Below are 14,814 nucleotides of genomic sequence, written 5' to 3'. Positions count from 1 at the left end.
CCTGCAAAAGCTGTGGGCATTCATCATTTAAACACACCTCACCACTTCTCACCGGTAGGTAACAGTAAAACTCCCAGGAGAGGTTTATAATCAGCATGACTATGTTAGGAGAAAACATACATTTTCTTCCAGTGCACTGATCTTCTAGATTACGCTGGCCAGCCTTCCTCACCTTTCCTCACCCTCATCTCTTAGTAGAAACTCTGTCCTGCTGTGAGAGCCCCAAGCCACAGGTGCTCTCATGGAGACCATTGGGATCTAGGGTGCTGCTGTTGGAAGGATGTGAGAATGTCTCTACTCTCTTCACAGCTGCACCTCTGCATCCTCTCCTGTCTCATGCCTTCCTACAACGGCAGACTCAGCTTATCCACACGGTTCTGTACACACACAGCCTGTCAGATGTCACTTGGGACTAACATAGAGCTCAGTGGGGTGGCTGCCTATTAAACATGGAACAGGCACTACAAGTAATAAGGCTGACTTTGAAACAGAGATAAAAGGCATCAAAACAAAAATAGTATTTTTGTATTGTATAGTACAGTACAGTATAGTGTATCTATAACAAATATATATAGCATAATTTAAAAAGCCACTGCCACAAAAAAACGATAAGCAGCTCCAGTGTGTTTCAGGTACTTGAGTACTTTTTTGTTTATCTTTATACTTGTGAAATAGACTGGGCCATTTCATCATCTATGAATCATTGTTAAGAGGTATGATTCCTGTATATAGCTGTGATAGAAGAGCATTGTGGAAGAATAAGAAAAGTGTTCCTAAAAAATCAAACAAGTTATAAAGACCTTGGAATACATTTTAGTCATTTATTAAGTTCTCCTACAGAAAGTCATCCAGACTTCAAGGAAAAGTATACAGATGTAACTTTTCATTAATGCTAAGACTCCAAGGGCCTTGGCAAGAAAATCAAATCAATACTGTAACCATAACTGCCACAAGTCACAAAAGTATTTCCGGCTACGAATGCAATAAGATTAAAGGGCTAATTGATATAAAATAATGTAAGGGAATTTGTTGATTTAGAAGCATTCATATTATGAAATCTCCCTTTTATTACTACTAGAGTCTATACTGGTAAGAGTTAAGGATATTTTAAGAAGTGTGCCACGTTAATTGTTGATCCATCTGGGGAATGGTTTCAAATAGAGACAGAAACATTAAGTCACACTGAAATAAACTACTTTGATCAAGTTTGATACAGATTGTTTGAAAGCAGTAAAAAAGTATCTTTTTAAATATATTTTTATACATACACAGAAACAAAGAATCTATGAATAAAGACGGGGCCCAAAAAATTACAACACCTCTTCTTTCCATAAAGTAAGATATTCTGCACCACATATATTCAATTATACAGACTTATACATACCCTACAAATTCTAAAAAGAGGTGATCAATTTCAAAATACTAAATCTCTTATTCAGCAAAATTGGAATAAGAAAATTACACATCATAGCTCCTGGGACAAATCTTGCTTTAAGACATTCATTTTCTCACTAATTTCAATCAAAGGATATCTACCATCCAGCTAATAGGACATTCTCATTATAAGAAATTCATCACAGGATAATGGCCATGAATACAAGAAAATATTCTTTTGCACTAACATCTTTCATTGATCAATATGAAGACCTTGAGTGTATTCAACTCACTAATCGCACATAGAAAACATTAATAGGGCTTTCCACAATATATTTGTCAAAACAAAAGACAAAGAATCTGTAATGAGATTTTTTACAGTGACTTTATTGAGCAAGTAACAGTCATTTCCAGGAACGAAAAAAAAAAAAAACCCAAACCTTTTTTTGTATGTTTCTTATTGCATCTCCAACTGTATTTGTCTTTCTGTTTATATTTATAAGCATTTATTTACTTTTCATCAAGTCAAAAATCTAAGTGTTCATGGGCTGAAGGAAAAGTCAGATCTCTCTCTGCCCAGAATAAAAACTTCCTTATCTGCTATTCTGAATACTTGAAGATACTTATGAACAAGTTGTAAATTTGTCTAAATCTATTTTAAATATGGAAAAACAGATATAATATTTGTTGCTTTATTTTTTGAAGAGAGTGTAAACTTAACAGCACTCTCAATAATGCAGGAGGTCAATTTTCTTGATGTACAAGTAACTTACTCATTCTAAGGTAATATTTTTGCCAGCCATTCTGTTCATGGTATATTTTTCTTTCTCTGTATTTTCATTAAATAAGCATTTAGAAGATCCTTCACCTCTTTTTCCATACTTAGTGCCTTTCAAGCTTTAAGTGTTTTTCATCTTTATAAAAATAATGTTTGACTTATTTCAGGTACTAGCAGCTTTTCTTGCAAAATTGCTGCTACAGAAAACAAAGGTAAACTAATTCCCTATTGATCGTGGATTTGTTTAAACTATCCCAAAATTTAACATTTAATATTAAATGTTGGGATCGTTTAAACATTTAGTTAATTATTTTTAACAAGTAGACAAAGTTCACTCACTGAATTCTGCCAACATCTTTTTCTGCAATGACGAAGAACAAGGAGAACCCAAATTGGGCCTTCAGGTAACTCTTCCTTGTTAAAGATATTATTTATTGCCATGATGCCATTTTCGACATCACAGGATCCAACAGGCTTACAGAAGCCATGGCTAAGAATTTACTCTGGAAATACACTTTGAGAAGTTAGTCTCTGTGAAAAGTATCTCTCATTTTAGAAATGTGAAGTTATGAAAATTTGTCAGATGGTAGCATTTGACTACAGAGCTGAAAATAATCCCATCATACTAGTAAAAAAAGCCATAAAATTAAATGTATTATACAGAGATACACAGATATGAAATGTATGTCTATGTGTGTGTATACATTGTTAAAGAGTATTCTGAAATAATAAAATATACAAAGGTAGAACCAATAAGCTACTAACAAGACACAAATTGCTTTCAAACACCCTTTGACATAGAAGGATTTTGAGAATTCAGACTAAGTCAAAAACACAGAATGGCATTTAACAGGTATTCATGAAGGTAAACCTGCCAAACTAAATTGATCTGATAGATGGAGAGTGTGTTTCTAATGTATTAACCCTCAGAAGGAGCACCAGGAGCTGGAAAAAATCCTGAACCCTGTCCAGCACAGGACACCAAAAAGCCAAGGTGCTCTGTTACCGTTCTCAACTCCTGGACCACATTAACTACTTCCTCTTTTAGTTCCCTTACTTCAGAAATTAGAACATCCATCCTTGACAGCTCATGAGAAGAGGACCCAAGAAAGAAGCAGCCATCAGGAAGGACCCCAATGGGGAAGGAGTTTCCAGTGGGTGGGGAGAAAGAAAAAGGGGACAAATGTCCAGAAGAGGAGTATCCAGCAAAGGGTGTCGGGACCTGAGAAGTGGAGGGTCCAACAGACGCTGGCCAAACAACAGGTGAAGGCAGTCCAGCTGTTTCAGTTTTAATGGAATGATGGCATCTTGGCTCTTGACTGTTGGTAGAGGTGGGTGAGGTGTAAGAGAATGAGCATGATGAAGAAACTGTAAAATTAAAATTCACTTCATTGTATATTGATATTCAGTATTTCCAGGCACCTGACTACTATGGAAAGCCACATGAATCTCTCCACTTTTGTCATGAACAGTGCGCATTGATGACAACTGTTTTATTTATTTCCTATGTACAGTGTTGTAACACTACAACAGTAAAACAGATCTTAAGGTCAAATACAGAAATTGTCTGCAATTATGTTAATTAACTTTGTTGAGCCAGCTTTCAGAAAGGAAGCCATAGATAAACACACTGTCCTTCTCTTTTCTGATATTCCTGTTTCCTTACAAGCTAAGAAAAAAAATCTGATTTACTTACCAGTTAGTAAATCAAGATGTACATCAATAGTTTTTAGCCTATTAAATCCTAAACACTCTTTAGCCTAGTCACTAGTCACTAGGGACTTTTTTAGTAACTTCCTCTACCAAATTGTGAGGGAAAATTTTTTTACTGCATAAAATTTCTAAATTTCTAGAACACTCATCAGTTTTACTCAGGCAGAAACTTACATCTATCTCACAAAATCTTACTAGTGCAGGAAGTCAAAATTTTGTTTAATATGGAAACATAGTAAAGAATTCAGTAACAGCAGCCTAGAGAAAGGAATACTGGAAGAGATCTACAGCAAATTATTTATAAACATATATCATATATAAATATATATATATCTATGACATAGATATATTTCTAATTGATAGAGGTGTAAAAAATAATCCAGTTGACATTAAGGCACCCATTGGAAGAAACAAAGCATAAGAAAAAAAAAATAACTTGCACAATATCTGACAGAAAACATAGCAATTGAAATCCTGCTTGTCATGTTAGGACTCTACCTCTAAGTAATGCACCATTCTCAGAGATGACTTTTCCCTTTCTGGGACTGTAGGATTTTTGGCAAAAGTCTTGGGAGAAATCTCTGCAGTTATTAACCTGCCTATTTGCTCTTCCAGAAAACCTCAAACTTGTTTCAAAAAATCACACAAAATAGAAGCATATTTTAAGCCTTTCAACATAACAAAAATAATGGCACAAACTACAGAATCTTGCCACTTTGACTGGATGTCTCCAAAATAAAAAACATTGTCATTCCACAGTATTTTTTTAATCTGTTTTTGAAACAGTTTCACATACTCTTGTGGTTACATATATTTTTAAAATAGTCACAAACTTTTTTGCAAGCCAGTGAAGTAAACCTTCAGGATAGTAAAATGGTTTCATAAGATTTTATTTTCTTCTATAAGGATTAAAAATCTGACTTCAATAAATAAAAATATTAAAACCTTTTTAATGTTAATTTTGGTTTTAATGTTAATTAGAGGGGGGTTGCATTTTTATATCAGATTGGTAACATAACTCTTTGGATTTGTTTCTTACCAAGTGTATGCCATCTATAAAGTTACTATTTTTAAGATATGCTTGCTTATTTCTGCCCAGTTACATCTTCAAAGAGACAGCTCCCCCAAAACAGACTATAAAGCACAACATCTGGAAATCTTATCAAAACATTTGTGGAAGTACTATGACAGGAAGACAGTTAACAGCAAAAGGACAGTCTGGAGTTTTACAACTGAAAGCAGAGTCTGGTATGAGCAATATTTTACTGTAACTGGGCTACATTTCTTTTTCTCAGTTTCACAAATGCTACCACAAGTACCCCTGAAACCGTATCCCTGACCCTCATGATGCATGCTTGCACAGAGAAGCTATAAAACCTATCAGGAATGCAACAAAATTATTCATCTCCTAAAGTCTTCTTACCTACTAAACTATGACATTTGTTTTTTCAAAGCAGTGAAAGGTTGATCTAACCTGTTTCACTCTACTGCAAACTTCTCCTCTGTCCTGTTTTTAATCTCAGTGTATTTCTATGTTGCCAATTAATTTCTGTCTCATTCTCCCTATCAAATCTTTTAGAATACCTCTCGACACCTAGGAAACTCCTAAATACTTTATTCAAATGTGTTTCAGATGTCTTTGTTTTATTGCAACCTTCCAGTTCTAACCACACTAATGACATTTCTATTGCTTTAGAAATAGTTAAATAAAGATGTGGAAAGCCTTAAAACTATGCGATTTCAGTTTCTATGAAAATACTTTGTATTTAGATATGGTGATATTAGTTCAGAAGTTAGAGACCTCTCTCTGTCAAGTTCAAAACTGAGACAAACTGACATGAACAATGGTATATTTTAGTGTCAACCCTCTTACTGATGTTGTCTCTTTAGAAAAGTTACAATTGCACTAGTGTGGTAGAGAACGTATTTACCCATAAACATGATATTCAGAGACGTATTTTTTGTGGGTACTGTGAAATCATTTGCATTTTTGATGCCGATGATGTGTGATGCCTGTTGTGCTACATGAGCACTCCTTGTTGACACTGGATAAACATACATGACCTTAAAGGCTTATTTCTTTTTTCTTCGTCCCTAACCTCATATAGCACACGGATTTACATAGATGAGAGGGAAGTAACACAAATGAAATCTCTGGCATAGAAACCACCTCCAAAATTTATTTAAATTATCTCTGTGTTTGCAGGCATGTGGAAGCAGAAAATAGGTTTTCATAAATACAATATCATGATAAAACATCTGTGTCTGAAAGGAGCTTTCACACAGATACATATAAGTAATAGCATCATCACAGAATATCCAGAGCTGGAAAGGACCCACAAAGGATCAACAAACTTCTATCCTGGCCCTGTGCAGGGCAGTCCCAAGAACCATGTGCCCAATGTGAGCACTGTCCAAATGCTTCTTGAACTCTGTCCCACTGGAACTGTGTCCACTTTCCTGAGGAGTCTGTTCCAACCACCCTATGAGTGAAGAACCTTTTTCTAATATCTAACTTAAATCTATTCTGACAGAGCTTCATGCCACTACTTTGGGTCCTACCACTGGTCACCAGAGAGATTAAATCAGTGCCATGAAGATGATATCAAGCATCTAACAAACTAGCAGCAGAACAAATATGCCAGAAGATGCTCCACATTCCTTCCCACTGAGCCCAGACACCTAGGGCATGCATTGCAGTTACTCCTTATAGTGTTTCTGCAGAAGTACAATAACCTCAGAAAGTGATCAGAGGCAAACATAACTTTTAAGGGTCAAAAGGCTTCTATTTCCCTAGGTTTTTACACTGGACAGTGCTATATCTGTCCCTCTGCAGGAATGGAAGAACACCTTAAGGATGGAAAAAACAAAATCCCTAATAGGCCTTAAACCTCTCTGACAGGGATCTGGTAAAATTTCACTAAGCCCATTAGTGCTGGAGGACAGGATGTTCAGAGAGGGATATAAACTCCGGGAAGCAAAAGTAAAACACACTGATTTAAGTCTATCTTCTTTATTCTTCCTCTTATTGGAGTTCCCTGTTTTATAGAACACACTAAAAGCTGTTTCACTCCAGAAGTCTAAATACCAAATGACACAGGAATTAAGTACATGTTCATTGTAAATACACTGAAACAATTTAAACTATAACATTGTTCACTACTGATAACTCTAACGTGAAGTTCATACAAACATGAACAAATCCAGTGTTCATGGAAAAGAATTCTTTGCAAGCAGAATGATTCAAGACCTAAAATGCAGTTGAGATACCTGAGAACTATAGAGATCATCTGTGAAAGGTTCTGTCAGCAGTACTTGCACTCAGGAGTCTATATGGCAGTGACCTTTCCAGAAGCCCCTACAGCTCATGCAGCAGCACAAAACTACTTCATTTCATAAATGGGGATACATGAGAGAGGAATAACAATTTTTTTTCCCTACAACTATAAAAATAATTTATCTAGAAAGTAAAAAATTTATTTGAGGTATGTTTCCAGCCTTTCATGAAAAATCGCAATAAAGTTTCACAGTAAAACAGGTAGCATTCACAGAGAAAAATATTTTGCATAAAGAGGAAGATTCAAGATGGCAGATCTCCTATTTACTGTTCTTAAGTTAGGTTATGCAAAACCACGGGCAAGCCTCTTTTTAAAAAATTCAAAAGTGAATGCTTCAAACAGTCAAAAAAGTATCAGAGCCTACATGAGAAGTGGAGTACAAAAGAAATTATGAAGAAAAAAACCCAGAAAACTAGTTAACACTGAGTGAGAACAGCCTAATGGTAAGAGCACAGATAAGAAGGTAGGTGAAAGCAGATTAAAAGGAGGTTGACTATAACAGAAATGTAAAAATAAAAGACAGCTAAAAGAAATACCAATCGCATGCTTCCTTGCACATGGAGATGAAAAAGAAAACTCAGCAGGGGAAAAAATAAAAAGAGTTGTGGGTTCTTTTTGGGGGGGTGGTTGGTGGGGTTTTCTTTATAAGCTTTAAAACCATATAAAAATGAGGTGAGACCAAAGGGTCACTAAGTTGCTGAAGAACTGAGAGCAATGATCAGCAGTGGATGTGAAAACAGAGGGCAAATGTTGAAAGATTCACAAAGGAAGCAACTGTATTTTTTTTTTCTCTATGTCTCCTTTACATACTATGCTTACATGTCACAGTCTTTCCAGACAGCTGTAGTGCCTCAGCCACAGGATCCATTAACCAACACTGTTCAAATATATGAGTTTAAACACATTCTCACGTAACAAAGGGGAGGGAAAAGACTACATAGGCACCTAGGTTTATCAAGCATCAAGACAACATGAGGGAGAGTTACAACAATTAATTTCACTCTTTTGACAGCCACAACTTCCTTCTCCACGTAGGCATGTATGTTGCTTTGGATGACCCAGAACATTCCACCAATTTACCAATCCCCTCAGCCTACAAATAGCGTCCCACAGAGCTTTGTGTCAGCTCTTCAGGAAGAGCCTATCGGATCTATTCTGAGTCACACGGTAGAGATTAAATGTCCATGTCATGGTAGTACAGAAACGGTGTAATCTTATGTTGATTAAACCATAGGAAGGAGAAATTTTGATTTTTGTTTGAAAGCACTGGACTTCAAATTCTACTGGGATGATCACAGTATACATAATATCAAGTACCTCATTTGTCACATGCCTTTTCAAACAATAAGGCTGCCATCAGATGGAATATTATTATTAATAATAATTATTATTATTATTATATTATATTTTTTATATTTATAGTGGTTGTTTATATAATATCTTGTTGACTGTTTGTTTTAAATCCATTTACAAAACCAGCAAATACATACACTGCTCAGAAAAAAAGATTTTTATAAAAAGCCATCATTTTTTGCAGCAATGGAATGGCAGTGATTTATTGTATATTTCAGCATAATTCAAGGTAAAACAATCCCATTTTACTCACCTTGATCTCTTTCATGCCATGTCCTACTTCCTGCAGCTGGTGAATTTGGAGAAGGATAGAAGTCTCCCGTTGGGCTTGGCTCCATATTTTCATCTATGGAGATAGTTTTGGGTCTTTTGCTGTTGAAAAATTGTGAGATTTGTCAGTGAACATAATATTCATCTAGTAGTGGTATATAAACTGTCTGGATCTCTACAAATATTTTAATAGAGAGTAATTCAGGCTAACAAAGCCAAAAAACCCCAAAAAACCCTGAATATTACAACCTACATTAACTTGCACAGGCAATATTAATAATATGTGATGTAGGTATGTGCTTGCATTATTCACATGACTTAATATTTCAAAGATGGTGTAAATGGGTAATATAGAAGTCCACAGCATTTCACTGACCAACGAAGAAACCAGTTCCTGGAGCCTACTAGAGAAAGATTGTGTCCTGAAGGTACTAAACTTTATGCAGAAACCTTGAAGTGTAGGAAGTCACTGGAAAGTGTTTAAGGCCAAGGTAGAACAGGAACTGTTGTGAATGTGTTAATGCAGAAAAAATGTACTTTCCTGTATTCCATCAGGTCAAACTCCCAAACTTTTCAGAGTTTGAAACACACACTTTTCATTTTTGACTAGTTAAATTAAAAGCAAAAAAGGCCCATATTTCAAGCCACACTATAAAAAATGAGGCAGAACTTCCATATAGTAGAGAAAAGTGAAGTTTCTTCATAGCAATATATACTGAAGCTGTTATACTGACTGCCAAATAAAACCAGAATAAAGGTTTTAATGGTGTGTTGTTGTTGTTATGATTATTACTTTTACTACTACTGCCATTACTACTACTGCTACCACTACTACCACTACTACTATATTTGCTACTGCTTCACTGTGATAATTAACCCATCATCCTAATTAATCCATCAATTTCTGAAATTCATTTGGTAAACTGCCAGGATGAAAATATAATGGAATTAAATATGGGAACATGAGTAAAATAACTCAGAAGAACCAAGTGCTGGTGGAAGAATACCTCAGCCCCCTGATAGTCCTGTTAAATCCTGTGCAAATGTGCAGACACTTCCTGACTCACTGGGGTGAACGTGGGACAATGATAGCTCCTATATTCCTATAGTGCTTGTGATTTCATGGTATAGCAGACAGTTTCAGAAAACCAGGGGGCCCTAGGGTCTGACAGACAGTACATTATCTGAGAGTCAGGAGGAGGGCACAGCAGGTTCTTTGCATCCGTGGGCTCACCAGCGGCTCCCAAGGGAGGAAATGGGACTTTTTCTCAGAGATGGGAGAAGGAAGCATGTTGAACAAGGAGGAAGTCAGTTACTCAGATTAAATAGCCTGTAGCAGGCAAGGGTAGACCCTTGAGAAAAATTAACCTATAACTCACATGCCCCTCCTTCTTTCCACTCTGTTGGGAAATGCACCCTGGAACAGTGAGACAGGAAACAGTTTTGCATGGGCTGGGCTGTTATGGATGAAAACACCTTGTCTTTATATACCTGTCCTAACACCTTTTCTTGAGCTAACAGTATCTGTCCAAACATATCTTGCAAGATGGAGGTGCAAGAGGGAGCCCTGGGAGACAGCCCTTCTGCCCACAGCCTCTCTGAGCCCTGCCAGCATGTTCCCAAGTGCTAGACCTTTCTGCAGCTCAGCAACAGTTTTGGGACACGCAGCTGTCCTCAGGGCAGATGATTTAGTGAGCATTTCAAACCCTGAAAAAAGTTACCACCATCTTCAATATCAAGCAAGATGACAGGCAATAATGACACCATTTCAAATGACAAAATTTATAACTTACAAATCTGTTTGGAGATTATGGTAACATACACAAGTATCTTGCCTCACAAAATCAGAGGAAATTAACAAAGTAGTTGGTTGTTGAAAATATTTGTGAATTGCTTGTCCTACACTATTAAACACGGTTCATATTAGCAGTTATTTCAAGTTGTTACCTGCTTGGTGGAGAGGACAAGGACCTCTGTAGATTTACACCCGAATTCATATCATGGTAATATGGCTGGCTCGGGAGCTCTCCAATTGGGAAGTTCACTCCACTTCCCTGGGTTATGGGTGCTGAAAAACACGTCACCATAAGAAGTCAGAGATAATCTTCTATCTTTTAATCTATCTTTTCTTTTTTAACACTTGGAAAAATATCAAGATGTTACTACATGTATCTAATTTTCTGCCTCTTGCGGAAACAAAGTCCAGACAAGTTGCATCAAGGATTATGTATCTAAAGAGTGAATTATATTCCCTAGTATTTACTTAGCAGTTATGCAGAGAGAAAACATTTGTTATACAACAGATAACACGAAAACACCAGTATGAAAAAGATAATACAAACCTCAAGCACTATAATGAATGAGGCCGGATTTAAGAGAAAAGATAGTATTATTTATTAAAGAACTGAAAAAAATGGGAATAAGAAATTCAGAGACATACTTAATTTCTTCCTATTAACGCTAAATCTTTTGAATTAATAATAGCCTTCTGTACTGCCAGCCTGGTTTTCTGCCTTCTTTTTCTTTCACCCAGTGCCACAAGTTCTGCTTTGCATACGTACACCTACATGCAAATATGTAGAGTCAGTGTAACCTTCACCTCCTTATAAGGCCTGTGTAGCATACAGACTCTGGCAATTCAAGAATAAATTATGTGTTACATATTGTGGTATATTTACCTTTGTTCATTGTCTGTGCATTGTGCATTTTAACTACCTTTGGCACTTATAAGAATAATTGCATGTTGTGTAATGTATTTGAAGGTTTGTATTTTTCCTGACAGTTTAAGTACAACTCTGTTGCAGCTTGAGGTTAAACAAATGCATGGTGAGAAGTCCCACAGAAACCACATGCTTTAATGCTTATTATTAGAAGTATATCATGTATAACAGCTGCATAACGTGCAGTTTCATAGCATAATTACAACACTGTTTCTTTTTTAACCTAAATGGTCTTATACTTTAAAATGTGCTTAACCACCTGACAACAAAAAGAAAGCTATAATTCACACATCCTTAGCCTTCTAAAACAGCAAAAACATATCTTCAGCAAGCACAAAATAAAAGATATGCCTTAGCACTGCAGCACTGCAATTCTCACTGTTTCGCTGAAGGATTTAACACCATTTTAGCTGTTGAATATTAATTTCTGACCACAGAAAATTAAGTAACCCAGGCATTTGAAGACTCAGTAAGTTAATTATATTCCTCAAGCACCCTGATCGTGCATGAGTTAACACCTGTGCAAAATATGGACAGACATTTTAGAAACTTTGGAAGCCTTTTTGACTTTGTCCTCACCTTACCAGAAAAGTGATTTTTCTGCACCATTCAATTTTTACAATGTTGGTATCATCACTGTAGACACTTCTAACTATAACTATCAACTATTCTTTACTTCCTAATGATGTCTTGAGAGAAATACTTTAATAGTGTCGATAATAAAGGGAGAAAAGAAAGTGTCAGGAAGTGATGCAAAATGAAAATGTGGACAGGTTTTATCTTATACTATTATAACCATTGTTAGATGTCAACAAAATAGATCTCATATTCTTTTTGGTTTTTCTTTCTGCAGTCGAAACTTCACCTGTACTTTAATATCTACTTTTATGACAGGTTTTTATGTTCATGGGCATAACATCTCTGATGCCAAAACAAGAAAATGCAATTACAAATTCAGTTGCAGCTAATGCTAAGACTAAATCAAACACAAATATTTAATACATTGTTGATCATCCTCTGTAACCATACTGTGATTTTATTTTAAGAGCTACAAATTAAAAAAAACCCCTAAATTAATAATCAGATCTTTTAGTAATATCCAAGGATGTGTGGGGTATCTTTAAAAAACTGTAAGTCTAACAATAGAAGGTTTTGCTAGATATGGTAATTTTATTGAAACATCAGACCACTAGGTGTGTAGAGGGAGATATAACAAATTGATTCCATCTTTAAATATCAAAGAGACAGAAGAAGAACTATCTGTTTTATTACTAACATGTGCAAGATGAATTGTAATACTGTGGTCAGATATAATGTAATACCCTGGTCAAATATATCAAAATTCTGCATGGTTATAGGCATTTCCTCTGCATCTTACATCTTGTAGAGAAAACAGTTCAAGGAAAAAATCTTCACTTGATTATAGCCAGCTTTGGAAATTATTAAACGCAAATATTAACTTACTTCTTGACACCCTCACAAGTTCTGACACGTTGAATACTCCGGATTTCACAAAACTGTCCTCAAGGTACACTGAAAAAGACCACAGAAACCCAGTCAGCATAATGAGAACATTACTAAATAACTATAGATAGATTTATACACCAGCTAATAATGGTACTAGCAGAGTCCCAGAACAATAACACACAGATCAAAGTAAATTCAAAGCTGATCACAGGATCTAACATGAGCTGAAATTCAGGCAAAGATGCAAAAAAGTCTTAAGGGTCTGTGATAGAACAATTTTTTAAAAGTATATGAAAAGTAACAAGCAATATACTTATTCCCTAGCTATCCATCAAAAAAGTGTCTGAAAACTAGTTTCTTTTACTAGTATATTGAAATGTTAAGTCAGTATTGAACTACCACCAGTATCAGCTGGATAAGCAATTTCCCCATAGAGCATCCCTGTCTTTGCATATGTTTCTACTAAAGAGATTTTTACTTAACTCTCATCTTGCTGATTGTGACTTTACAGTACAGCCTCCATTTACAAATTATCGTCTGAGGCAGATGAGGAGTTTGCTATTATTTTCCAGAAAAACAGGAACTGAACAAATTAGCTGAGCTATTCAGTGAGATGTGCTGAATATATGCTGAATTTTATATCTAGAAACCTATGTTTAAGAAAACATATATTATTGTTTTAGCCAGAATTTACTTATTCTAAGATAAATGTATTTGATATACTTTCTCTGCTGTGAAAGGCACAACTTGGAGTACTGCTGTGAAACATCAGCTGATAATCAAGATTTATCTCGGCGGTGTAACTAGTAGCCTTATGCAAAGAAAGCTAAGAAACCCATGTTTCTGTGGAAGCCTCATATCAACAATCTGCAAAAGCCATATTAGTGGTTTGGAGACTGCGTGGCATCATGACCTTTTATAGGTAATAACAACAACAATTTACAAACAAAAGTACCATATTTGGTGCACATTGATGCTTCAACAGTGTTACTTTTTAATTTGTTTTCATGTGAGACAGTGTACTAAGAAATTCTTATTGTGGTTTCTCTAGTCTCTTTTCTGAGTAAACAGATTTTTTCTTTTGGAAACTGTAAATTTTCCATTCCCAATATTTGAAGAAGCAAAAGTATTCTAGATATCTTAACTAACAAAACACACAAACAAAAATTACACCTACTGAAATATCTACTGATTTAGAAAAGAGTGGTTTGGTGGTATTCTCTTTGGATTTCTTTTGGAAATTGCTGCTTTTATCTTCAAGAGATTTAGCAAAAACATGGCCACTATAATCAGAAAAGTAACTAAAACTAGTGCACTTTCAGAGGTCTGTCTTTAGTATATCTGGGAAACCTCTACTTACTTTCCAGGCTCAAAAAGAAGGCAGAGACCAAAAGAACACCTTTCTCTGCTTATTAGTCCCACAGAGCTGCCTCATCCAGCACCTCTGGATTATTAACCAGTGCAGGTATAAACAGTGCACTAGAGAGCAAAAGCTGACGAATAAGAACCCAGCACATTTTCCACCATCTCTGTTACTCTGTCAGACTATAAGAGAGTGTCAGTCTTTCCCAGCTGAGAAGCATGCCATGACCAAACACCATGGGTGCACAGAGCACTGTAGGCCCATAGGATCACCCCAAACAGTGGCAGTCATCTTCTCATCTCCCAGTCAATGTCACTTCATATACTATTCCTGCATTTATTCCCACTAGTAGCTCTTCAGGTCTCCCTTCCTTTTTAATTCACTTCCTTTCATATTTCTCTCTCTCATTTTCAACAGATTTTCTCCATACTCATTACT

At 35.8% G+C, this 14,814-nt stretch overlaps 1 protein-coding gene across 7 annotated transcripts in view; it reads right to left on the bottom strand.

Annotated features, from left to right (window-relative positions):
- Positions 1-14,814, bottom strand: part of NFIB (nuclear factor I B) — a 164,298-nt gene that overhangs the window by 41,287 nt on the left and 108,197 nt on the right. For 6 of the 7 annotated variants that reach the window (XM_014874243.2, XM_014874400.2, XM_014874321.2 and 3 more), the window contains exons 4-6: positions 13,011-13,079; positions 10,774-10,894; positions 8,810-8,928 (exon numbers count right to left, since the gene is read on the bottom strand). In XM_014874243.2, coding sequence (XP_014729729.1) covers positions 8,810-8,928; positions 10,774-10,894; positions 13,011-13,079 — 309 coding nt within the window. Of the gene's footprint in view, positions 1-2,936; positions 3,521-8,809; positions 8,929-10,773; positions 10,895-13,010; positions 13,080-14,814 lie in introns of those variants that run through there. The other variant, XM_088156818.1, reaches the window with a different exon arrangement.

The sequence above is a fragment of the Sturnus vulgaris genome, chromosome Z (assembly GCF_052056855.1).
Source record: "Sturnus vulgaris isolate bStuVul1 chromosome Z, bStuVul1.hap1, whole genome shotgun sequence".
Lineage (NCBI taxonomy): Eukaryota > Metazoa > Chordata > Aves > Passeriformes > Sturnidae > Sturnus > Sturnus vulgaris.
The sequence above is the reverse complement of the archived record's forward strand: the minus strand, read 5'-3'. Positions and strand labels throughout refer to the sequence as shown.